General features: G+C 40.7%; 1 protein-coding gene across 1 annotated transcript in view; it reads left to right on the top strand.

Moving 5' to 3' along the window:
- HDAC9 (histone deacetylase 9) overlaps nt 1-23063 on the top strand; it is a 704899-nt gene that overhangs the window by 623930 nt on the left and 57906 nt on the right. The window contains exon 24 of the mRNA XM_073333773.1: nt 11439-11557. Within this exon, the coding sequence (XP_073189874.1) occupies nt 11439-11557 (119 nt within the window). The remainder of the gene's footprint in view (nt 1-11438; nt 11558-23063) is intronic.

The following is a 23063-nucleotide window of genomic DNA, read 5'->3' as shown; positions in this document are numbered from 1 at the left end:
ACCTCTTCCCTTTGAGGTAATAACTCTTAAGAGTTGACAAAATCAGCTTAAGCACATAAAAGCAACTTCTGAATTCCTTCAGTTCAAGGGAAAAGTGAGCAATGGAATAAGGCTGCCCAGAAAAGTTGTGAAATCATTACCACAAGAGCTTTTAAAGGCAAGAAAGAAAAAAGCAGAGGAACTACATTTTAGAAGCTATGCTAAGTATACTAGGAGCCAGACTAGATAAACTCTGAGGACACTTCCAACTTCACTTCACACAGCTTTCATTACATCTAGGAAAATGAATATGTGAAATATGGGGAAAAAATGTAAAAAGATAACTAAGTTCCATGCATAACACTGTTCCTGACTAGTGGATGTGAAAAGTGATATTTTCACAAATATTCATAAACTTGATCTGGGATTAAGCCTGCTGAGAATCCATGGTAATTACTAGGGCAACTAGCCCGTGCTGCCATCGCTTCATTACTACCGCTACTCAAGCTAGCTAGATTAAAGCTAACTCAGATATGTATACATGAGCTGCAGTTACCACCCATGATTGCAGTGTAGACATACCCTAATACCTTTTGAACTTTGGGGAATTTTAGGCTCTAAATTGTGGCTTGGCCTGTTGCTTTGTATGGTCTCTGAAACAAATAAAGGGTCCATTGGGTCATGAAGGCAGAATGTTTTTTAGTTTATTCCAAGCAGTACCCTTGGCCTTCTTCTCCCTACCCACCTGTTCAATATTCTTCTGGCATGTAAGTTAGCTACTAAATTATCCTTTCTGTTTTACCATTCTCAGATTATTATGTAGTTAGGGAATTCTTGATGTCAAATGCTTTGGAAAGACCACATTAAAAGGTAGTCTTTATTGAAAATACAAATTTTTCCATAGAAACAAACAATTCCATAGACAAGCTATCATTTGTTTTGTGCATTCCATAAACCACACTACATTTACTTACCATAAAGTCTGACCTCTCCATTTACTTATTTCTATTATTATAAATTTTGATTTTTTTTACTTGTCAGGAACAACCACATTTAGTATGTAATATTTAGGTTTACTGTGGGGATTTTAGTAGTATTGTTGGCTTATTGTGGCAAAGATTTAGGCCAAGTCCATTGATTTGTGTGATAAAATTCTGTTGAAAGAAATGATTTAACGGAAAGACAAAACTGATAGCTATTTAAGCCTAACAAAAAGGATATGCTGTACTGTACCCAGATTTTATAGAAGTGAAATATGAGTGTTAAGCTCCACATTGCACGCCATCCAAATTTTAAAATAGAAAACTCTTTTTTAATCCCTATTATTACTTTTATATTTTATGTCAGAAAAACTTCTGGGGATTATATATATATATATATGTGTGTGTGTGTGTGTGTGTGTGTGTCTATATATATATAAAATAAAGTAATAACAGATGGGCAGTAAACGAGTTTCCAATAGGCACATGTGCTAAATTCTGGGCTAAGGTATTCCTGAGAGCAAAATTTTGTGGGGTATTTGTGTGTGTGCATAATGTATGTTAGTGTGGTTATAAGGTTTCATGTTTATCATCTTTCTGCTTCTCCTTAGTCATTGTGTTCAGTTTACAGGTAACACGATGTTGTTGTTTTTTTAACCCCCAGCCTTGCAGAATCTAGAAGTTAAGCTGGATTTCTTGCTTCTTGTGCATCTTCACCAATAATAAAGATCTTCAAGGTCAAATTAATCCTGCAGTCACACTTGTCAGTACCATGGTCCACAGCTGAAAGAAACTTAAATACTTTTGTTTATGATCTATAAGATGGAATGATATCCAACTTGATCAGTTTTTAGCTGTGTTGGTTCTGCAGAGGAGAAGGCCAAAAACACTTATTTCTATCACTAAAATACGTAAACACATATGACTATGAATACATGTAGGAGCAGGTTTGTTGAGTAAGCAGGTGCTATTTTACATACTGACCTTTCAGAATAAAACTGCTCTTTAAGGGGGCATACTATTGTATGTGTTCTCTTGGCCTCTTTTCAAATATCATCCACATATCACTTTGTATCTGCACGCAGATGGGCATCTAAGTTCAGCAGCAAATTCTGGATGGGTTTGGACTAAAGCCACATATTTGAACACTGGAGCCTGGCCATGGTTATGGATCTAAACTTCTCTGAAATTTGTCTCCATATTGGGCCAAACTTAAAACCCTATATCTAAACACTGCTAAGCTGTGAATAAACTGAAATCTGAATATAGATATTTATTCTCATTGTGGATGTCTGTATGTCATAGCTTCTAGAAGTTGGATATTTTCATGTGACAATACCATAAGCTCCTTCTTTGTAGTTTCTGAAAATTTCAAAGTAATATTTTTCTAAACTTCCTCCTGTTTGCTAATTTATTTTCCCCATCTTTGGTTATTTTTGAACTAATTCAGTGGATCAGATTTAGGCATGCCATAGATCAAATGTAGAAGGGCCCTTGTAATTACATGAAAACCACCTTTGTAAAGAATAATTTTAAAAATGGAAGGATCAGCACACATTGTAGTAAATATTTCTTATGTTTTTTGGTTGGTGTTGATGTTGCAATTCCAGTTGTAACAGAACTTAGGAAAATTTCAGGCAGGATGCCTAAATCATTATTCATTTAAAAAGAAACCCATGAATAATAATCTCAGGCTCAAAAATGTAAGCGGCAAAAGCCAAAAATAAATAAATAAATAAAAAGAAAAATAAAAGATGCAAAGCTGAGGGTGCCTTTAAACCTTTTGATTCAATGGAAATTGGTGGGGCTACTCACAGTAATAAAGTTAAGCACTTGGTTAATTGTCGGTAGGATTGGGGTCTAAGAAGGGAAGGTCCCTTAAGTATGCTAGAGATTCATTCCTGTTTTAAAACCCCATTTATTCTGATTTAGTGCCATATCCAAGGTTAGCTAGATTGATTAGAAGAGATAACTGTACTACATAATACAGAAAAAATTAACCTGAAGTTCTGGGAGGTGGGGGGAGGGAATGCAACATAGTTTTCTTTTATGTAAGTAGGTAACTTACATGATATTATATTAAAACATACATAAAAACAATGCGTAAAAGTAATAGATAGATGTTGAAGAATTGCCACTTTTAGGTCTGTAATCGAGTGACCAAAGAGGTTGAAGTGTTCTCCAACTGGTTTTTGAATGTAATAATTCTTGACGTCTGATTTGTGTCCATTTATTCTTTTACGTAGAGACTGTCCAGTTTGGCCAATGTACATGGCAGAGGGGCATTGCTGGCACATGATGGCATATATCATATTGGTAGATGTGCAGGTGAACGAGCTTCTGACTGTGTGGCTGATGTGATTAGGCCAGAAGTTACCTACTACAGGACAGGCCCAACAAAGAAAATAACAGAACGCCACTAGCCATCACCTTCAGCCCCCAACTAAAACCTCTCTAACGCATCATCCAGGATCTACAACCTATCCTGAAGGATGACCCATCACTCTCATAGATCTTGGGAGACAGGCCAGTCCTTGCTTACAGACAGCTCCCCAACCTGAAGCAAATACTCACCGGCAACCAAACACCACACAACAGAACCACTAACCCAGGAACCGATCCTTGCAACAAAGCCCGTTGCCAACTGTGTCCACATATCTATCCAGGGGAAACCATCATAGGGCCTAATCACATCAGCCACACTATCAGAGGCTCGTTCACCTGCACATCTACCAATGTCATATATGCCATCATGCGCCCCTCTGCCATGTACATTGGCCAAACTGGACAGTCTCTATGTAAAAGAATAAATGGACACAAATCAGACATCAAGAATTATAACGTTCAAAAACCAGTCAGAGTACACTTCAACCTCTTTGGTCAATCGATTACAGACCTAAAAGTGGCAATTCTTCAACAAAAAAATTTCAAAAACAGACTCCAATGAGAGACTGCTGAATTGGAATTAATTTGCAAACTGAATACAATTAACTTAGGCTTGAATAAAGACTGGAAGTGGATGTGTCATTACACAAAGTAAAACTATTTCCCCATGTTTATTCCTCCCCCCACTGTTCCTCAAACATTCTTGTCAACTGCTGGAAATGGCCCACCTTGATTATCACTGCAAAAGGTTTTTTCCCCCCGCTCTCCTGCTGGAAAAAGCTCACCTTACCTGATCACTCTCATTACAGTGTGTATGGTAACACCCATTGTTTCATGTTCTCTGTGTACATAAATCTCCCCACTGTATTTTCCACTGAATGCATCCGATGAAGTGAGCTGTAGCTCACGAAAGCTTATGATCAAATAAATTTGTCTCTAAGGTGCCACAAGTCCTCCTTTTCTTTTTGCGAATACAGACTAACACAGCTGCTACTCTGAAATAATACTTAGTGTTGTCTAGTAACTAAAACAGTGGACATGCATTCTTTATTTCTGTTGTCTGTCCAGGTTCCTAATGATCACTGTGTTACTTTAAGCAAGTTAGTTACCTGTCCTCTGCCTCAGTTTATTCATTTGTGAAATGGGTATAATAATGCCTACTTTAAAGGGATGTTGGGCCAGATCATAGCTATGCTGATTTCCACCAGCTGAGGATGTGGATCATTGTGTTTCTTAGTTAACATTTATAAAGTGCTTTGAGAACTGTGGGTGGAAAGTGCTACTTTTTTGTAGTCAGTGTGAATAATTGATGTTACTAAACCACTATGCCCTGTAGGTTCAGAAAAATGTGGATTTGCCCTTCAGTTATACTAATTACCACCCTCAATGTTCTGTGTAGGTTGTCTGTGCTTCCTCTAAAATTATAAACTCTATCAAAGTAGAGTGGTCATTTATGTCAACTTAGCCCTTTCTCTGGATATATTTGGCTTTATTTGGTGGCACATCCCGATGAATTTCTGGCTTGGGTACTTCTCTGCATGTCTTCTGGGAGAACAAATGTTTGGGAGCATGCTTCCCATGTGCAGTAAAACCACAAAAATAGAATAGAAGAATAAAAGGAATGAGATCAAGTAAATGGTAAAGTCTCTATAATGTCTTGCATCTGATGTTCATACTGTTGGGGAGGGGAAAGAACACATGCTTGATGTTTTCTCTAGGACTACACCCAACTGGAAGCCATCCCATGGCTTCTTTGCAGACAGCAGCATACCCAAATTGAATGCATTAATTCTATGGGGAAATCTCTTTTGTGGAACTAAAATTAATCTCTTCAAATTCCCAGGCACATGCTCTACTGCCAGTGCCATCAAACTAAAGGAGGGGCTGCATTGTCTTGAGTCACTCCACTATAGTCACATCCGATGAAGTGAGCTGTAGCTCACGAAAGCTTACGCTCAAATAAATTGGTTAGTCTCTAAGGTGCCACAAGTCCTCCTTTTCTTTTTGTGAATACAGACTAACACGGCTGTTACTCTGAAACCATCCACTATAGCTGTAAGGCTTAATGGAGTGAAGTAAACTCTGGTGTGAGATAAACCATGACCCGACTGCTCATGATTTTAAAATGTGACATGCAATTAGTGGCACAGCAAAAGGAAGAAAAGAGCAGGGAAGTCCCTAAAATCCTTTTCATCTGAATACTTTATATCCAATAATTATGGCTCTGTATGACACAGGATAACAGAAAATCAGTCTCTCTTTTGGATTCTTTTCTTTAGCGAGGGAAGGAGGGTATGACTAATAGTTAAAATATAAAACTCAGATCTAGTCAGACAATAGTATTTCCATCTAAAGTCTCAGAAATATCTTAGTAATAGATTTTGTTTTCTGTTATACTCATGCAGCCCAGCTGGCTTCCATAGGGTTGCACTACTGCATCTGATAGAAGAATTTGGCCCCTAGTGCACTATTGCCTGGATCTAATTCTTAATTCCCCTCCAGATAAAATAATAACTATCCTGAGTCTTAATCTTGGATACAGCCTCTATCTACAGAGACTTTTAGAGTATTTTTGTTGGGATTGTAAGAAGTGTTTTGACATTCATCATAACCAGAACCCGTCAGATGTGATATGCTATTGAGCATAGGTATGTCCTGAGGAATTAGGGATGGCTAACAAAATGATTCTTTAGAATACACCCAAATGTAATTTTATTGTTTTTTTCCCTCTGTTATTATCAGATCCAGACTTATTTTGGCTGAAGCAGGCCAGAGGAGAATTGCCATGGCGTGGGTGAACTCACTCTGGTGCAAACTCAGTGAAGCGGCTTATGGGCCAACTACCCCACCCCACACTGGTGTCATGGGTGTGCCTGAGGGAGGGTAGATCATGATGGAGCTCTCTGTGTGATGCAGATCCTTCACTAACGCAGGGTCCCAGGGCTGCTCTCTCTGATGCTTGGCCAGGCCAGCACAGGATCAGGGAGCTGTAACCTGCTCTCTGACTGTTCCTTCTGCCCGGAGCTAAACAAAACTTGGGTTCAGGGAAGAACAGAGCCTCAAGTATGGGCGGGGGAAAGGGATGGATCTTCAAGGGGTCCCCAGCCTCCTGATGAAGTGCAGCCCTGATGAAGTGCAGCTTGAACAGGGCTCTGCATGGTGGTCAACTTCTAAAAGCTTTTGCAAAGGACAGTTGTCCAGACAAGTCAAGGAAGTTGGGGGTCTGTGAGAGCCACTGTGACCACAGGGTTCGGTGCGCATTCTGGTGAAATGCATTATCTATATATTTGAGTCAAACAAATTATTCATGACAGCAACCCCATGGGGTATGAAAGTATCACTGTCTTGGTTTTATAGATGGAGGAATGTAAGCAGAGATGTTCCATCACTTGCCTAGGCCATAGAAGGAGTCATTGTCAGAGCTGGACATAGAGAGGAGTCATCCCTGGCTTTCAATTCTACATGTAGTCCATTAGACGAGGCGCATTATACCTTCATGATGAACTGTCCCGTCATGTTTACAGACATATTGGTTGTTCAACAGAGTAACCAGCTTAGATTCATGTTGCTAGGTTTGAGGGAGAGAGCGACATTAGTGCTATCAGCAGCAATTTATGGAGCACTGGAATCCATTACCATGTGAGTCCTCCCCAAAATCAGTGAACCTGCAGCCATGGTTTTCTTGGAGGCCAAAGACCAGCCTTGGGCTGCTGTAGTGAGAACCATAAACAACTAATGATTTTTAGAAGAAAATAGGGACTAACTTTCTATCCTAGCAATCAAATTATACTTTCCTTAGTATTTTGAAAAGAAAAGAACTATACATGTATTTTTATTATTAAAACATGAAAGATGAATTAGATTAAGCCTGATATTCCAGTTACCTCCAGATTTGGAGGGATGAAAGGGAGGGGAAGCAATGACACAGGTTTTCTGGTCTTCATAGGCCAACTCTGTGTGCAATATGCTGAATCGTACTAGCAAAAGTCTGCCAGTTTGTAAAGTAACTTCATTGTTTTGTGGAGGGAGTGGCGGTACTGCTCTGGTGTGAAATACATTCATCCAAGTTGATGCTTTACATCTGCATTCTCAAAAGCAGAATTTCTCATTCTTTTTGCTAATTTTCAGAAAAGTGTTTTAAGGCATTTACTCAACCTTATAGTCTCAGCTATCACTGACAGAACCGTACTAAATGTCACCCCCACCTTTCCAGTTACTATCATTGTAAAAGTCATCTCTTTCTTTTGTCTGGAGGTTTCCATGTATCCTCTCTGGACAGACTTTTTACTACCATTATAGGTGGCGCTAAATAGTGACGCCTGTTAAGTATGGTTGCCTGACATGTCCAATTGTAAGATGCTGTTTTCATTACTTATAACTTTCCCATAATTTAACCATTTCAGCTGAAATTTCCCATGCTGCGTTTTTGCTTCAGTCTGAATTTTTCTGGGACGTTTCAGCTAAAATGCTTGAGCTGTTTCTGTGAACAAGATTAGAGGAAAACACGTTTTGCCTGAGCTAAAAAATTCTTACAGCCATTTCACTGAGACACTTTAGTGTCTCCAGGCTTTGGAGCAGGGACTTGAAATTTGGTCCGCGGCAGTGTTCCCTCTAATTTTTGACAGGCTGTGTGCGCAAAAAATTTCTTCTGTGCAAATATTTGTGTGCACGGGGTTTAGGATCTGTGTGCGCGCCCACATGCGCACAGCTTAGAGGGAACAGCGGTCAGCAGATGGGGTGGGATGCCCTGATATCAGGGATAAGCCTATTGGCTGCCCAGGGGAACTGTGACCAAATGTGGTCAAGTTATAATAATAGCCTCAGTTTGCATATGCTCACTAGAAACCTGTTAGAATATGGGAGCTACACTTTCCAAAGATTCAATCTGTAGCGAGCATTCTCCATCCATTCACAGATACTATTTGATGACCAGGCTGCTCAACTGTAGAACCCATGATCTTCTTTTTATTTTTTATAATTGTTTTGTTTTAGGAATTTCTTGTTCTTTTATTTTACCCATTAATCCAGGCACCCTCATGCCCTCTTATATATCCCCCCTTGTAACAGGGCGCCTCCGTCAGTACCTGGTGAATCTCGCAGCCTGGCCAGTTCAGATGGTTTCACCATCACAAACATACACACTGGGTTGTTTATCTTTCACCAAGGTGTGCATTTATGTCCCTCTTACAGAACAGTACTTGTGCAATACAGGCTTACAGCATGGTAGGTTCCCCTGCAGCCCTCACTGCCCAGCTCAGGCTGACTCTCTGGAGCTTCCTTCTGGGCACCTCTTGAGCTCCCCTGGCTTCCTGTTTCCTCTCCTTATATTCTCCCCAATTACCTTGTTAACCTAGTGATTGTCACCCAGGGGCTCACAATCCCCCATCAGAAAATGCGTAATTGCCCTCAGCTGGGCCTGCAGCCTTCTCCAAGCTACAGCAATGTCAGTGATCAGAATACTACTGCTGACACCTGTCAAACCCCTCTCCTATTGACCTTCAGCCCCCCAATCCTATTAGGCCCAGAAACCCCTTCCCTAGCCCCCTTAAATATTCCACCTCCCCTGCTGAGTCCCAGCCCCCCAGGTCCCCCATTAGTCCTGAGGACCCCTCACTTATTCCTCCTTATATATTTTCCCTGTTCTCTGGGTGAGGGGGAACCTAGTGAGGGGTTGGGTCCTGCCCGCAGGAGGTGGAAAACTCTGGGGGAAGAGATCAGGTCTTGCACTTTGGGGTTGGGAGGCCCCAAGGGGTTGCAGATAAAGCCCACCCGCACTCATTCTGCAAGAGTGGCTCCTGTCCTGCAGGTCTAGGCCCAGTTCCCCATGCCAGGCATTGTTACTTGGACATGGGTTCGCAGCATTGCTCAGGTTTGACCCAGCTGCCCCTTCATCAGTGGGGCCCGGGCAAACCTGTGCAGCACTGTGATCCCATGTGCCAGGTTGCAACACCCAGAGCAGGGATCTGGATCCAGCCCTGAAGGACAAGAGCTGCAGGAGCTGCCACTGCAGGGTGCATTTTTGTTTTATGCCATTTTTTATGTTCTTTTTCATTTTGTGTTATTTTGCATTTGCGACAAACATGGGACTTTACTCATGCACCTTCCCCACAGAGACTACGGGCCTGAGCAGGACTTCCCCTGCAATTGTTCTTTGTTGTGCTCTCAATGCTGCCCCTGCTGGCATGCTGTCAGCTTGGATAAGGAATATGCAGCCTGTCTGGAATGCAGAGGGGTGAGGAACCAGGGTGGTGGTAGGATGGCAGGAGAGATGCAGTGCAGTAGGTCAGGAGCAGGAGCTGGGAGTATGAGGGAGAAGGGAGTTAGAAGCATTACCTGGGCTGGGACTTCACATCATCCCCGCCTCATTCAGTGCACAGGATGCACAATGCTCTCAGAGAGAATTTGGGGCTGTGCAATGAAGAAGGCTGATGTCTTTAGGGCCCCTGCCTTGTTTGTTGCAGAAGTTGGAAGGTGTGTAGTGAATGAGGCAGTGATCATGGACTTAGATACTGTCTCATAATAAATATGCACGGGGGGGGGGGGGGCTGGATTAAGGCTGCCCAGGCATTTCCTAACTTTTGACTACTTGCTTTACAAACTTAACGTTCTTTCAACATAGCTTTCTTTAAAGGTAATTACATAATAATTGTTCTGTCTTTATGGAATTGTCTGCATACTTGCATTGTAGTGCTTCAGTGCAATCTCAATGGAATAAGCGTAACAGACCTGCAGTAAAGCTGAACTCTCCTCTTTTCTGAGCTAACTTGACAGCCATTTGATTCTCCAGTGTCCTGATCCTACCCTCATTATTTAGATAAAACTCCAACTGACTGCAACACAAGTGGAGTTTTGGGGGAGTAAAGAGTGCAGGATATGGTCACTAGTGTTAAAAGTACTGTTGAGGAATTTGGAACAAAACAAAGGAAATTAAAATGCAGAAACAAAAATCACACAGAATGGACAAGAACTGTTAACAGTCTAACTTATTTAACATGAAACCTAGATCCTTAACATGCTCTTCTTTCTCCTATGTGCAGTATCAGTAAGGAAATGGACATATGCTTTGAAATAAGGCAGGTGCTATCATAGTTAATATATAAAGATATCCATTTTAAGAAGAATTTCAGTCTGAAGTCTGGAGTTAGTGAATTTAGATTAGCATCTTAATTGACTTTTAATATAATTGAAGACCTTCAGAATTAAACTCAGTCAACAATAATAAAGTATCAGCGTTTGAACCTGTAATTTTTAAGCCAACGTATGAGCAGGAATCCTGAAAAGTCAAGTCAAAGAAAATATTTGTGAATCCAGTTTGAGCTTTACCTTCTCTTTAATAAATTTGCTTTAAAGAAATCTTTAAATGCTGATAAAAGCTAAGCTAAATAATAAAAATCCTAACCCAGGATAAAACCTACGTGAAGGAAAGGGTTAAAAAAACGAGAACATTTGGGAATGTGAAGCATTGAATTATCTGACTGAAACCAGCAGGGGTTGCTGTCACTATTTTGTGGTTGTCACATTCCTGCTATGCTTGACCTTGGAAAGGCTTGACAATGTAGCCTGGATTTGATTAAGGGAATTTCATGTTTTTCCTTTGCTAGAGTCACCCCCCACCTCGACAAACATTTTAAAATGTTAAGAAAAAATATGTTTGGAAAGCAAACATTTTCCCAAAAGAAATTTATAGTTCAAATTTACACCAAGTTCGCACTCACTGGAGCCGTCCAGGTTTCCACTGAGGCTTTGAATATTCTCTGTAAACCATTAGTCACTCCCCTGGAAGAGACAGCTTTTTATAGGCAGCGGGATAAAACAGGCACAGATGTGTGTGTAATATTAGAGGTTTTCACATGTACCTGTACTTTAAAAAAAACCCTAGAAAATTGGAAAAGAAAAAGAATGAAAGCAGAGATGGGAAAAGTTGGATTTTTTTGACTAAATACAATGATGATGAATTTAGTTAAAGGAAGATATTAATGATTTTGATGCCCAGACTTTTGTTTTTGTATAGAGGATTTTGGGGATCATGCCAAGCAGTATGCTTAATGAAGGTGTGAGCTGTAGTTTGTAACTGGCTGCCTTTTTATTCTGCAGGACTGTGATTATGCCTATTGCCAAAGAGTTTGATCCGGACATTATCCTAGTATCAGCGGGATTTGATGCTGTGGAAGGCCACGATGCTCCATTAGGCGGGTACAAAGTCACAGCTAAATGTATGTATAGTCATAAAGTGGTTATTTTTTTCTGTCCTTCTGGGACAGGTCTTCATTTTAGAACCAAACTTTGTCCTCATTTATACACATATAAAATTGCCCTGGTGTAACTGACAGAAGAATTTGTCCTTTAGTTAATATCCTTGAGTAGCCATAGAACTCGCAGGAACCAGTTGAATGTGATACAAATAAAATTATATCTTAGCTATTCTAGCTCACTCCTTGTTGCAGAGCCTCTTGGCATATTTCTGTATAGGTTTGAAAGCTTTATTTTGCTGGCATTCAAATAACCTTTCAGAGATTTCATGCTTTTTTTCAACAGGCCCCACTTCCAAATGAAGTAATAAATTAGTCATTTTTAAACTGTGTCGAACATGATAAATTTGGAGGCTTAATTCTGATCTCACATTGTTTTTATATTACTGTAACCCACTAAATGAGTTACTCCTGATTTACACCACTGTTCATGAAAGTCAAGTTTTTTAAAAGAAATTAGTGATGTGCAGTGCCTCAGTTTCTGGATGCCCAGTTTAAGCACCTAACGCAGTGATTCTCAAAGCCGGTCCACCGCTTGTTCAGGGAAAGCCCCTGGCACGCCGGACCGGTTTGTTTACCTGCCGTGTCCACAGGTTCGGCCGATCGTGGCTCCCACTGGCCGCGGTTCGCTGCTCCAGGCCAATGTGGGCTGCGGGAAGTGGCGCGGCCCGAGGGATGTGCTGATTAAATCAGTAAGAAGTAGGTGACACGGTCATTTTGAAAATTACAGTAGGTAGCTGCATCTTTAGGCACCTAAATACCTTTAAAAATCTGGCCCAAAAACAATATGTAGAGCAATGCGCAGTGTAGCATTGCAATATATAAGACACTGTTGACATTCTATGCTGGAATACAAAATAGACTGTTTTCTAATCCAGATCCTTATTTAGTGTAATTTAAAATCACTCCATAGGAGTCAGTGGGAGTTGTGTGTTGGTGTGCAAAGGAGGGAGCACTGTGTAAAGGTTCAGCTCAATGAGTCCTTGCATGCCAGTGGGATGTGTTAATCTGCAGTGGGAATGGAGAGGAAACAAGAACATGGCCATGGTGAGGAGCTGACCAGCCACAGAAGCTTAACTGCCATCTCCTTCAAGGTTGGGATGTTATCTGCATTGTGACATGCACGCAGAGTGCAAATAAAAAATGACCTTTAATTTATTATATCTCTAAATTTCTTCTGCAAAGATATGCACTGGGGGTGAAATCCCCCCTTGGCGGAGGGCTCATGCAAGTCCCTCCACGCTGCACAGTCCTTATTATTATCCTTTACAAATAAGGTGAATGGGTAGAGCTGTGATTGCATGAGCTCAACACTCCCAGTGTGCAGGGCAAGAGGGCTTCACAATGACTCTAAAATTGTTGGTTCAGAGGGATCCTTACTTACCTGGATGTCACAGCTAGGAACCCTTGCTCAGTGGGCTTGAGAGGTACCACTTGCTGTTCCAGGCAGGATGGGCTGTGCAGCAATTCCACACCTTACCAGTATATTGGAGGATGTATCTTATTCCCCCCCCCCCCGCAACACTGAGAAGGAGAATGGAGTGAATTTCACCCTGACAGTGAAGAAAATTTTTCTTCATCCGCTCTGTGTTCTGAATCCACCCTACCCTCTTTGCGTAGCACATACAGAACCTGAAATTGTCTTAAAATTTTAGTACAAGAGGCCACACATACACACCAGTATAAATGTAAACAAAAAGTTGATTTACAGTAAGTGGCTCTTGTTTAAATTAAAGGAAAAGCAAATATAGGCCCAGATAATAATCACGTATCTAAAGGACGAATAAAGTCCTTTGTACAGAGCCAAAGGATTTTATTATTTCCCTCAACCAAAATTCTCAACATTTCACCATACGTTTTTAGAGCATATATCCTGCATATGGTATAGAGAAAAGTGCATACTGCCTATTAAAAAAAAATCACCTAACATTTGAGAGACAAATTCCATATTAAAGAAGTACAAAGATAATCTAAATGTGGATCCATGAAGAAACAGTAATATCATTGGTTACTTCTCAGACTTGTAAAACGTACAATACAAGCAAGTGCACAGAGAAATTCTAACATGTTTTTGCAGGCCAAACTGTAGCTTGTAGCCAAATGATTATTGTCATTTCATTTATATATTTTTAGTGTTTTGAACCCATTTAATACACTGGTCTCCCTGATTTCCAATGACCCAATACAATCTTTGCACTTGAGAATTAAGACATTTACATCAAAAAAGGAAAACTGATTCTTTGACTATTTTCCCCGCTTGGTAAAGAAGCAATACAGAGATGCTGCACCATTGATGGAGAGCATTTTATGGCCTTCAGTCAGAGCACAGTCACACAGGAATAGCTGTAAAGCGTTAACAGAACAGCAAGTCATGGCTCTGAAGAGCTGGGAGAAAAAGGATGAAGATAGATGATCCAAATGAGAAAATCACTGGGCCAAATACATCCCTGGTGTAACTCGACTGTACTCATGGAATCATATAAATATAGTGCTGCAACGGACCTTAAGAGGTCATCAGGTTCAGCCCCCTGTGCTGAGGCAGAACCATGTAAACCTAGACCATCCGTGACCAGTGTTTGTCTTAAAAACCTCCAATGATGGGTTTTCCCCAACCTCCCTTGGAAGCCTATTCCTGAATTTAACTACCCTTATAGTGCAGAAAGTTTTTCCTAATATCTAATCTAAATCTCTCTTGCTGCAGATTAAGCCCATTGCTTCTTGTCCTATCTTCAGTAGACATGAAGAACAATTGATCACCATCCTCTTTATAAGATCCCTTAATATATTTGAAGAGTTTTATCGGGTCTCCCCTCAATCTTCTTTTCTCAAGACTAAATATGCCCAGTTTTTTAACCTTTCCTTATAGGTCAGGTTTTCTAAACCTTTTATCCTAACCCTAACCTTTTATCATTTTTATTGCTTTCCTCTGGATGCTTTCCAATTTATCTACATCTTTCCTAAAGTGTGGCACCCAGACACCGTATTCTAGCTGAGTCCTCACCAGTGCTGAACAGAGCAGAACAATTGTCTTACGTGCAACACTCCTGTTAACAAATGCTAGAATGATATTAGCTTTTTTTGCAACTGCATCAAATTGTTGGCTCATATTCAATTTGTGATCCACTATAATACCCAGAACCTTTTATGCAGTACTACTGCCTAGCCAATTATTCCCTATTTTGTAGTTGTGCATGTGATTTTTGCTTCCTCAGTGAAGTACTTTACCTTTGTCTTTATTGAATGTCATCTTGTTGATTTCAGACCAGTTCTTCAATTTGTCAAGGTAATTTTGAATTCTTATCCTGTCCTACAAAGTGCTTGCACCCCCTCCCAGCTTGGTGTCATCTTCAAATTTCATAAGCCTACTCTCCACTCCATCATTCCAGTCATTAATGAAAATATTGAGTTGTACTATACCTAGGACTAACCTCTGCAAGACCCCAGTAGATATGCCCTCCCAGTTTGACAGCAAACAATTGATATCTTACTCTGAGTACGGTCTTTCAACCAACTGCACACCCACCTTATAGTAATTTCTTCTAGGCCAGGGGTTCATCTAGACAAGGTGGCTGAGCCACCGCTTCCCACAGCTCCCATTGTCCGGGAATGGCGAACCGCGTCCACTGGGATGCTCAGGTAAGCAAATCGTCTCCCTCAAGGGCTTATCCTGAACAAGCTGCAAACCAAGTTTGGGAACCCCTGATCTAGACCATATTTCCTTAGTTTGCTTATGAGACTGTCAAGTGAGACTGTGTCAAAAGCTTTACTAAAATCTAGATATATCACATCTATAGCTTTGCCCCATCCACTAGGTTAGTAACTTTGTCACTGAAGGAAATTGGGTTGGTTTGGCATGATTTGTTCATGACAAACCCATGCTGGCTATTCCTTCTCACCCTATTATTCTTTATGTGCTTACAAGTTGATTATTTCATTATTTGTTCCAGTGTCTTTCCAGGTATTGAAGTTAGGCTTACTGGTCAGTAATTCCCTGGATCTTCTTTGTGTCTTTCTCCAGCCCCCTGGGACCTCACCTGTCTTCCATGAGTTCAGAAAGATAATTGCTAATGGTTCCAAGATTGTTTCAGCTAGTTCCTTAAGTATACTAGGATGGATTTCATTAGGCCCTGCTGATTTGACTACATCTAACTTATCTAAAAAGATTTTAACCTCTGCTTTTCCTATTTTGTCTTGCATTCCTTCCTCCTTCTTGTCGATATTAATTGGTGTGGATTATCTGGTCACCTTTTTATTGAAGACTGAAGCAAAATAAGCATTAAACACCTCAGCCTTCTTGATGTTGTCAGTTATTAACTCTCCTTTCCTGCTAAGTAGAGGACCCACACTTTCCTACATCTTTCTCTTGCTCCAAATATATTTAAAGAATCTCTTCTTATTGGCTTTTATGTCCCTTGCTAGGTTTAACTCATTTTGTGCCTTAGCCTTTCTGATTTGTACCAGCATAGTTGTGCTATTCTTTTGCATTCTTCCTTAGCAATTGGTCCATGTTTCCACTCTTTGTAGGATTATTTTTTTTTATTTTAAGGTAATTAAAGAGCTTCAGATGGAGCCATATTGGGCTGTTACTATTCTTCCTACCTTTTCCTCACATTGGGATAGTTTAAGTTGTGTCTTTAATACTGCTTCCTTGAGAAACTGCCAATTCTTCCAAACTCCTTCCCTTAGATTTTCTTCTTAAACAGAAATAACTATCAGTTCTCTGGGTTTTTTAAAGTCTGTTTTTTTTAACCATTGTCCCTGCAGATCTCAATCCTTCCTTTCCTTAGAATCATGAAATCTATCATTATATGATCACTTTCACCCAAATTGCCTTCCACCTTCAGATTCATAACCCATTCTCATGTGCTGGTCAGAATAAAATCTAAAATGACTGTCCTGTTGTCCTTATGTCTTCCAATTTCTGAAACAAAAAGTTGATCACAATACAGTCCAAGAATTTATTGGAAATTTTGTGTTTTGCCATATTACTTTTCCAGCAGACATCTTAAATTCCCCCACTACTACCAGTCTTATGTTTTGCATATTTCTGTTATTTGTTCTAAAAACACCTCATCCACCTCCTGTTCTTGATTTCATTGTCTACAGTATACCCCTACCATGATATCATCTCTATTTTCCCCCCCTTTTATCTTTACACAGAGACTTTCAAGTGGTCTGCCCCTCACCTCCTTCCTTGGACCTCAGAACAAATGTATATATTCTTGATATATAATGTAACACCTCCTCCTTTTTTCCCCTTCCTGTCCATCCTGAACAAGATATACCCCTCTGTATGAATATTCCAGCATGATATTTCCCAAGTCACTGTGATGCTAATTAAGTCATAATTTGGCTTATGCACTAATACGTCCAGTTCCTCCTGTTTATTACCCATACTCCTTGAATTTGTGTATAGACTAAGATATTGAGCAGATTCCCCCACTGATTTCTATCTTTTTGCTCCTATGACCCTACTGTAATTTTCCATGTTCCCCACAACATCTAGCTGTCAAGGTTGCATTTTTATGCCTATCTGTAGGCTTTTGTCACCTGCCCCCTTTGAACCTAGTGTAAAGTCCTCCTCACTAGGTTAGTCAGTTGATGGGCAAAGATGCTCTTCCTTTTCTTTGATGGACCCCATCTCCTCCCAGCAGCCCTCCTTTCCAGAACAGCATCTCATGGTCAAGGAAGCCTAATCTCTCCTACTGACACCATTTGTGCAGCCATGTATTTGTCTCCAGGATGTGTGCGTCTCTGCCTTGGGTTTTCCCCTGACTCAGAGGATGGACAAGAACACAACCTGCACCCCAACTCCTTTGCCATCACTCTCAGAGCATTGTAGTCACTGCTGATCTGCTCAGGGTCATACTGTTAGTGCCTGCATGAATGAGCAGCATGAGGTAGTGATCAGAGGGATAGTGAGCCTCAACAACCTTTCTTTATGTGTCAGATATGGGCTCTATGCAGACAGCACACTTCCTGGGGCATCATGACAGGTCAGATTGATGGATATCTCCATCCCCCTCAGAAGGGAGTCCCCAGCCACCAGCACGCCTCCTGTTAGGTGCTGTGGCCGTGAGCCTCCCACGCTTCATGGCAGATGGCTCCTTCTCCTCTGTTATTGGCATCACGTCCTGTTGCCAGTACAGCATACTGGTTCTTGACCACGTTGGAAATGAGACCTGCATGGAGGATGGAGCACTGTGTCCTACCCTAGGTGGCAGGCAGCCAATTTCCTCCACACAGAGCAGCCAGTTCTCTTTCCTCCTTTGGTGTTGCTGTAGTCATCTGTAGTTGGCTACCATCCTTCATCCCAGATGTTTCCATTTGCATCCTGTCAATGTAGTCCTCACGCTCCCAGATATTACACAAATTAGCCACCTCCTCCTTCAGCTCTCTTACCTCCTTCTTGAAGGACTCCACCAACAGACACCTCTCACACCAGGTGATTTCCCTTCCCTGGCTTTCATTGGCTCAGACATGAAGGCTGCATTCCAAGCAAGTCAAAAACAGGATCTTGGTAGAAGGCTCCAGGTCAGGATGCTTGTCTGACTAGGTACCCCACAGGTGCAGGAAAAGAAGGAGCTAGCAGTGGCGTTGGCAACACACTATTTTCCTCCCATTGTGGGTTCTTCCTTGTGGAGTTACCTGCAAGTTAACAAAAGGGGGGGGGGAAACAAAACAAAATAAAAAAACCTTCCTCCACTGGTGAACTCAGCTGGCTAACTCCCTTAGACTCCCAGTTGCTTTCGTCTCACCAGCTATGTGTCCAATGATTGTGGTCTGTTATTTTGGGAAGCATGTTTAATTTATAGCCTGTATTAATGCAATCACACATTTTTGCCTGTTACTTTATTTAAAATAAGTGTAGTCTGGGCCACTGCCCGGTCTCAGCTTCCGAACAGTAAATGAATACATCAGCAGCAAATGACTACTCCATACCCTTTCAGCTGGCTCCCATTCAATACCAGGCATGGCCCATGAAGCAGAGTCTTTCCCTGATATTCCCCTGGGGTGGTGGTGCTCCTTGCCGTGCCTAATAGAGCACTGCAGTTTAAAGGCACAGTTAAGTCCTCTGATGATAGTAATGCTGGTTCTGGAGGATCTGTCACCAGACTAACTTATTGCACAGTCCACAGCTAGAGCTATTCCTTCTTTGGTTAGCTTACCAAGTATTTATGAGCCAAATCCAGCAGTCTGTTGAAAGGCTGTGGAAGGAGTCAAAGGTGTCAAAGGAGTCAAACTGCACAGTTGCAGTTCATGGGGGGTCTGAGTCATGGAGAAGCCGTACCATGAAGTGGAGTTCTATAGAAGGGCTTTGAAGGCAATGAGGGAGAGAGGTGGCATGACCAGGGGGCCATGTGGATCCACTGCCTAAAACACCCTATGAAGAGGATTCAGAGGGACCACAGGTATTTCTGCAGTTTTGAGGCTGCAGTTGTGGCCCCAGTTAATCTTGCCAGCTGCTGAAGGGAGGATTCCTTCACCCACCACTCCTCTCAGAGCTACACCACCTCCAGCGTAAGGAAAGGGAAGGGGCTGGTTCAGTTATGTGACATAACAGGAGGGAGCCTGGTCAAGGGGAAGCCGTGGTCCTGATCCTCCACTGGCATAGGGCCTGTTATGGATCTTGTGTTAGCAGTAGAAGTTAGAGTAGGCCACATAGTTCTCTAGCTTCTATTGGGACCGGCAGCTGAGGATCAGGGACCCACACCCAGCTCCCTGCAGCTGACACTTGTTACTATCTCTGAGCTGAATCCACATATACAGAGAATTGAAGCCTTAAACTTAAATGTAATACATACGTATGTGCTTAAGTGCTCTCCTGAACAGGGATGAGCTTATACACATGCATTAGTTCCTTCCTGAACCGGGGTACATGTGAACACTACTCTCATGCTGAAGTTACTAAAAGCTTGTCTGCACACAGTTTTGTACTAATTCAACTAAATTGATAGATAGAAAAATCATTTGGTTAAATCAGTGAAACCCCATAATGTTTCTGCAGAGAGTTTACAAAACACCTTTGTACTGGTATAACTATATCCACACTGGTGTGTTAAATCAATTACAAAAACTGTTTGTGGAGAGGACCTGTGCAATGGGAGGCTCTCTCTCTGTATTGCTGTTCTTTCAGCAAGCTATCATGATCCAGATAGAATGGCATTCCTGTGCAGCTGACAGCCTCTACTGGCTTAACAGGCATTATTTCTTTAACGATGCTACTTGTAAATATATGTGCAAACATCTAAGGGCACCATCCTCAGCTGGGGTGAAATGGTATATCCCCAGGTCAGTGGCACTATGCCAGTTTTCCTCAGCTGAGGATCTGGCCCAAAAGCTTAAATAGAGGTGAGATGGTAACCAGGTACATGCCCTAAACACATGCCAATCAAATCTGTACACCCCACCATCAAGTATGTATGTGTGTATTTATTATTGGGTTGAAGAAAAGTAATATTGAAGCCTGACTCTAAATTAATTTGTTGCACAATACACAGTTGTATGAAAAATGCAAAACAAACATATAGATTGTCTATTCAGCTTGTATAAACTTATACATGTTATCTAACAATCGGAGCATTTTCTGTCGCACCTTTCATCACACAATGTACTACTATTGATATTCCATTGGCCATTTACTGTAGCACTCAATAAAAGATTTACCAAAATTAGGACCATATACTGCTGCCTTTGATTTTCATACAGAGCAACTATTGATATTACTGGAAGTTCTTTGTATGGATCAAGTGCAGTATATGAGTGTTCATTTTAATACAATCCAAAAACATTTAAGGGGAAAGCCCATATCAGTTACTGAATAATCTTAGTATTTCTCTTTTATGGCTAACCTTTTATTAAACTTTCAATAATGTAACATAAAAAAATCAGTATAATATATAGTATATTATAAAAAAATATATGAGCATAAAATACCATTTTTGATATTGGAGTAATGAAAATATCTCCATTAAGGATGAAAGGGAGGAAGGAGAAATGATGCTGAGAGTATGGTATTCTAAGATTTTGGGTTGGCTTGCTGAGCCTTATCTGGAACGCTGAGATGTAGCTGGTATGTCCTGTACTTTCTTTTATAGTTAATTTCTATAGCCTATGCTAGGTCATATTTTCATGCCATTTGATGTACTCTGCACACAGATCTAAGAAAGGACTGTCAGATCTGGTCATAAATTTGCAGTTTGTTGGATCTAGTAAAAGCAACAATTTCAAATTTAGCGATTATAAATAGAGAATTTCTCCCTGTAATATTATCCTTATGTGAATTGCTTTCTTTTTGTCTTATAGTATAGTCCTTAGTATACTGTCTGCACTAAAGTCCCTTATATCATTTTCCCACTTAAGTAAGGATTATTGGCAATTGGTCATTAAATGGTGATCATTCCATAAAAACTGTAAACAGAGAAGTGTCAAGCAAGACTTAAGATGTTTTGGGGTCTGTTATCTTCTTTGACAACTGCATTTCATTAAGAGCTATAATGATCTGCTGAAGTTTTCCTGTCCTTTTACTCTCTTATCCCAGGGAGACTATTTGACACCAGGGTGCAAAATGAGATCAACAATTAGCAGTAGGAAAAGACGCCACTGCAGGCATTTAAAGAGTAAATCATTCAGTGTCAGGTTGGATACCTACTTACTGCTGTGTCAAATTAGTGACGCACGGTTGCTCAAGTATATGGAATCGATGGGTTCCAACTCACTCTAAGTTAATGTGCTGCAGGCCCATTATATTGCCCATGATGTGTTGGTTTGCTTTCCTTGTGCTTTTTTCTTGAAGAAAATCAAATTGACTTCTCTAAGCTTGTTGAAATAAATATTGCATTATCGAATACTTTGAATGGTGACTAATAAAATCAGTTGTAAAGCACTGAACGCATCCCACCATTCACAGCATAGGGAATGGGGCACCCTCTCATCACAGCACAGGGCCTGTCTCATTAATCACAGCACAGGATTCACTAACATCCTAAGCAGCAATATTTTTCCAAGAGACATATTGCCTTCTGCTGTAAAACTTAATGTGCAAATTAGGGTTGCTCTGCAGCTCCCATTTCTTGGATTAGCTGTGCTCACATCCTGTAGATCAAGCCCTCATGCTTTTTGGGTCCTGGTGGTGCTTCTCAGAACTCAGAGGGAGAATGGGCAATTTGAACCCTAGTTTCTGTTCTGCTCTTCAGATATTTGATCACAGTGTACATGCTTTACATGGGAAAATATGTCTGCCAGTAGAGGGGTCTTTAATCTAAAATCGAATGTTTGAAGTTGACAAATTCAGACTAGAAATAAGACCCATGTTTCGAAGCAGCTTATCTAGTATGATAGATCCATCATTACGTGAACCCTTTCAATCAAGATTATATGTGTTTTTAAAAGGTGTGCTCTAGCTCATCCAGGAGTTATGGACTTGCTCTAGGAATTACTTGGTGAAATTCTACGGAGCATATGTTCTTCAGGAAGCCAGACTAAATCATAATGGTCCCTTCTGACATTAGAAACTATGAAGTCGCAGGGAGTAGTAAATAATATTTTTATGCTCTTTTTTGGGTGCTCATTTCTTACATCAAAATAAATTATTTGGTTCTTTCTCTGTGTCTCTTCAGTCATGTGTGGCCTCCTGAAGTTTTTTCCCAGGTTCAAAGTTGCTACATCATCTCATGAAGTTCTCTTCAGTTTGTCTGTGGCATTAGATTTGTAATATGATTAAAAGGGGTGGATCTGAACTAAAGCCCTTAATCTTTGGGGGACTTTTGATCTGGAGCTAAACTTAGTGACTTAGGCTTGTCTCTATAAGCATGACTTTGATACTTGCTTTCACTAGGATTGATATATTGTTCTCAGTAACTATTTGGCTATTCCAATAACTGATCCTCTGTGGTCTTTTGACGTACTTTGCATTGTCCAGAGGGCTCACAAGAGAATGTTGTACAGTCTGATACAGAGTACCTTAGATAGATTGTAAACTCTTTAGGTCAAGGGCCATGTGTTCCTCTGTGTTTGTACAGCACCTAGCATAACGGAGTTCCAATCCTGGTTGGGTCTTCTAGGAGTTACTGTAATATACAGATAACATAATGTTATTATAAAGGAGACAGGCAAGGGAAGCCCATATAAATATATGATAGATAGCATATAAAATGAATGTTGGTTTGGTATCTTTTTAAGTGGAGTTCTAGTTTACAAAAATTTGTAAATTGTAGGGTTTCAGGGTCATTGTGTCTCACTGATGCCATATCAAATTTCCTCTCTCTACAAGCAAACAGCCAGCCCAACAAAATATGAGCTTTGAGAGTTCAGCATTACCTCATTTTTTCTGGATTCCCTGTTAGCCTGCTGCTTTTCATCCAAAGGATGAGTTGGGTTGGAAAGCATATAATGCTGTTTACTTTTGATGTACAGGAGCTCTGCAGGTGACAGCTTGGAGGTGGAGGAACAGTTGTCCATAATGTGAATA

The sequence above is a fragment of the Lepidochelys kempii genome, chromosome 2 (genome assembly GCF_965140265.1).
Source record: "Lepidochelys kempii isolate rLepKem1 chromosome 2, rLepKem1.hap2, whole genome shotgun sequence".
NCBI lineage: Eukaryota > Metazoa > Chordata > Testudines > Cheloniidae > Lepidochelys > Lepidochelys kempii.
Note: the sequence above shows the minus strand (reverse complement) of the source record. Positions and strands in the feature narration are given on the sequence as shown.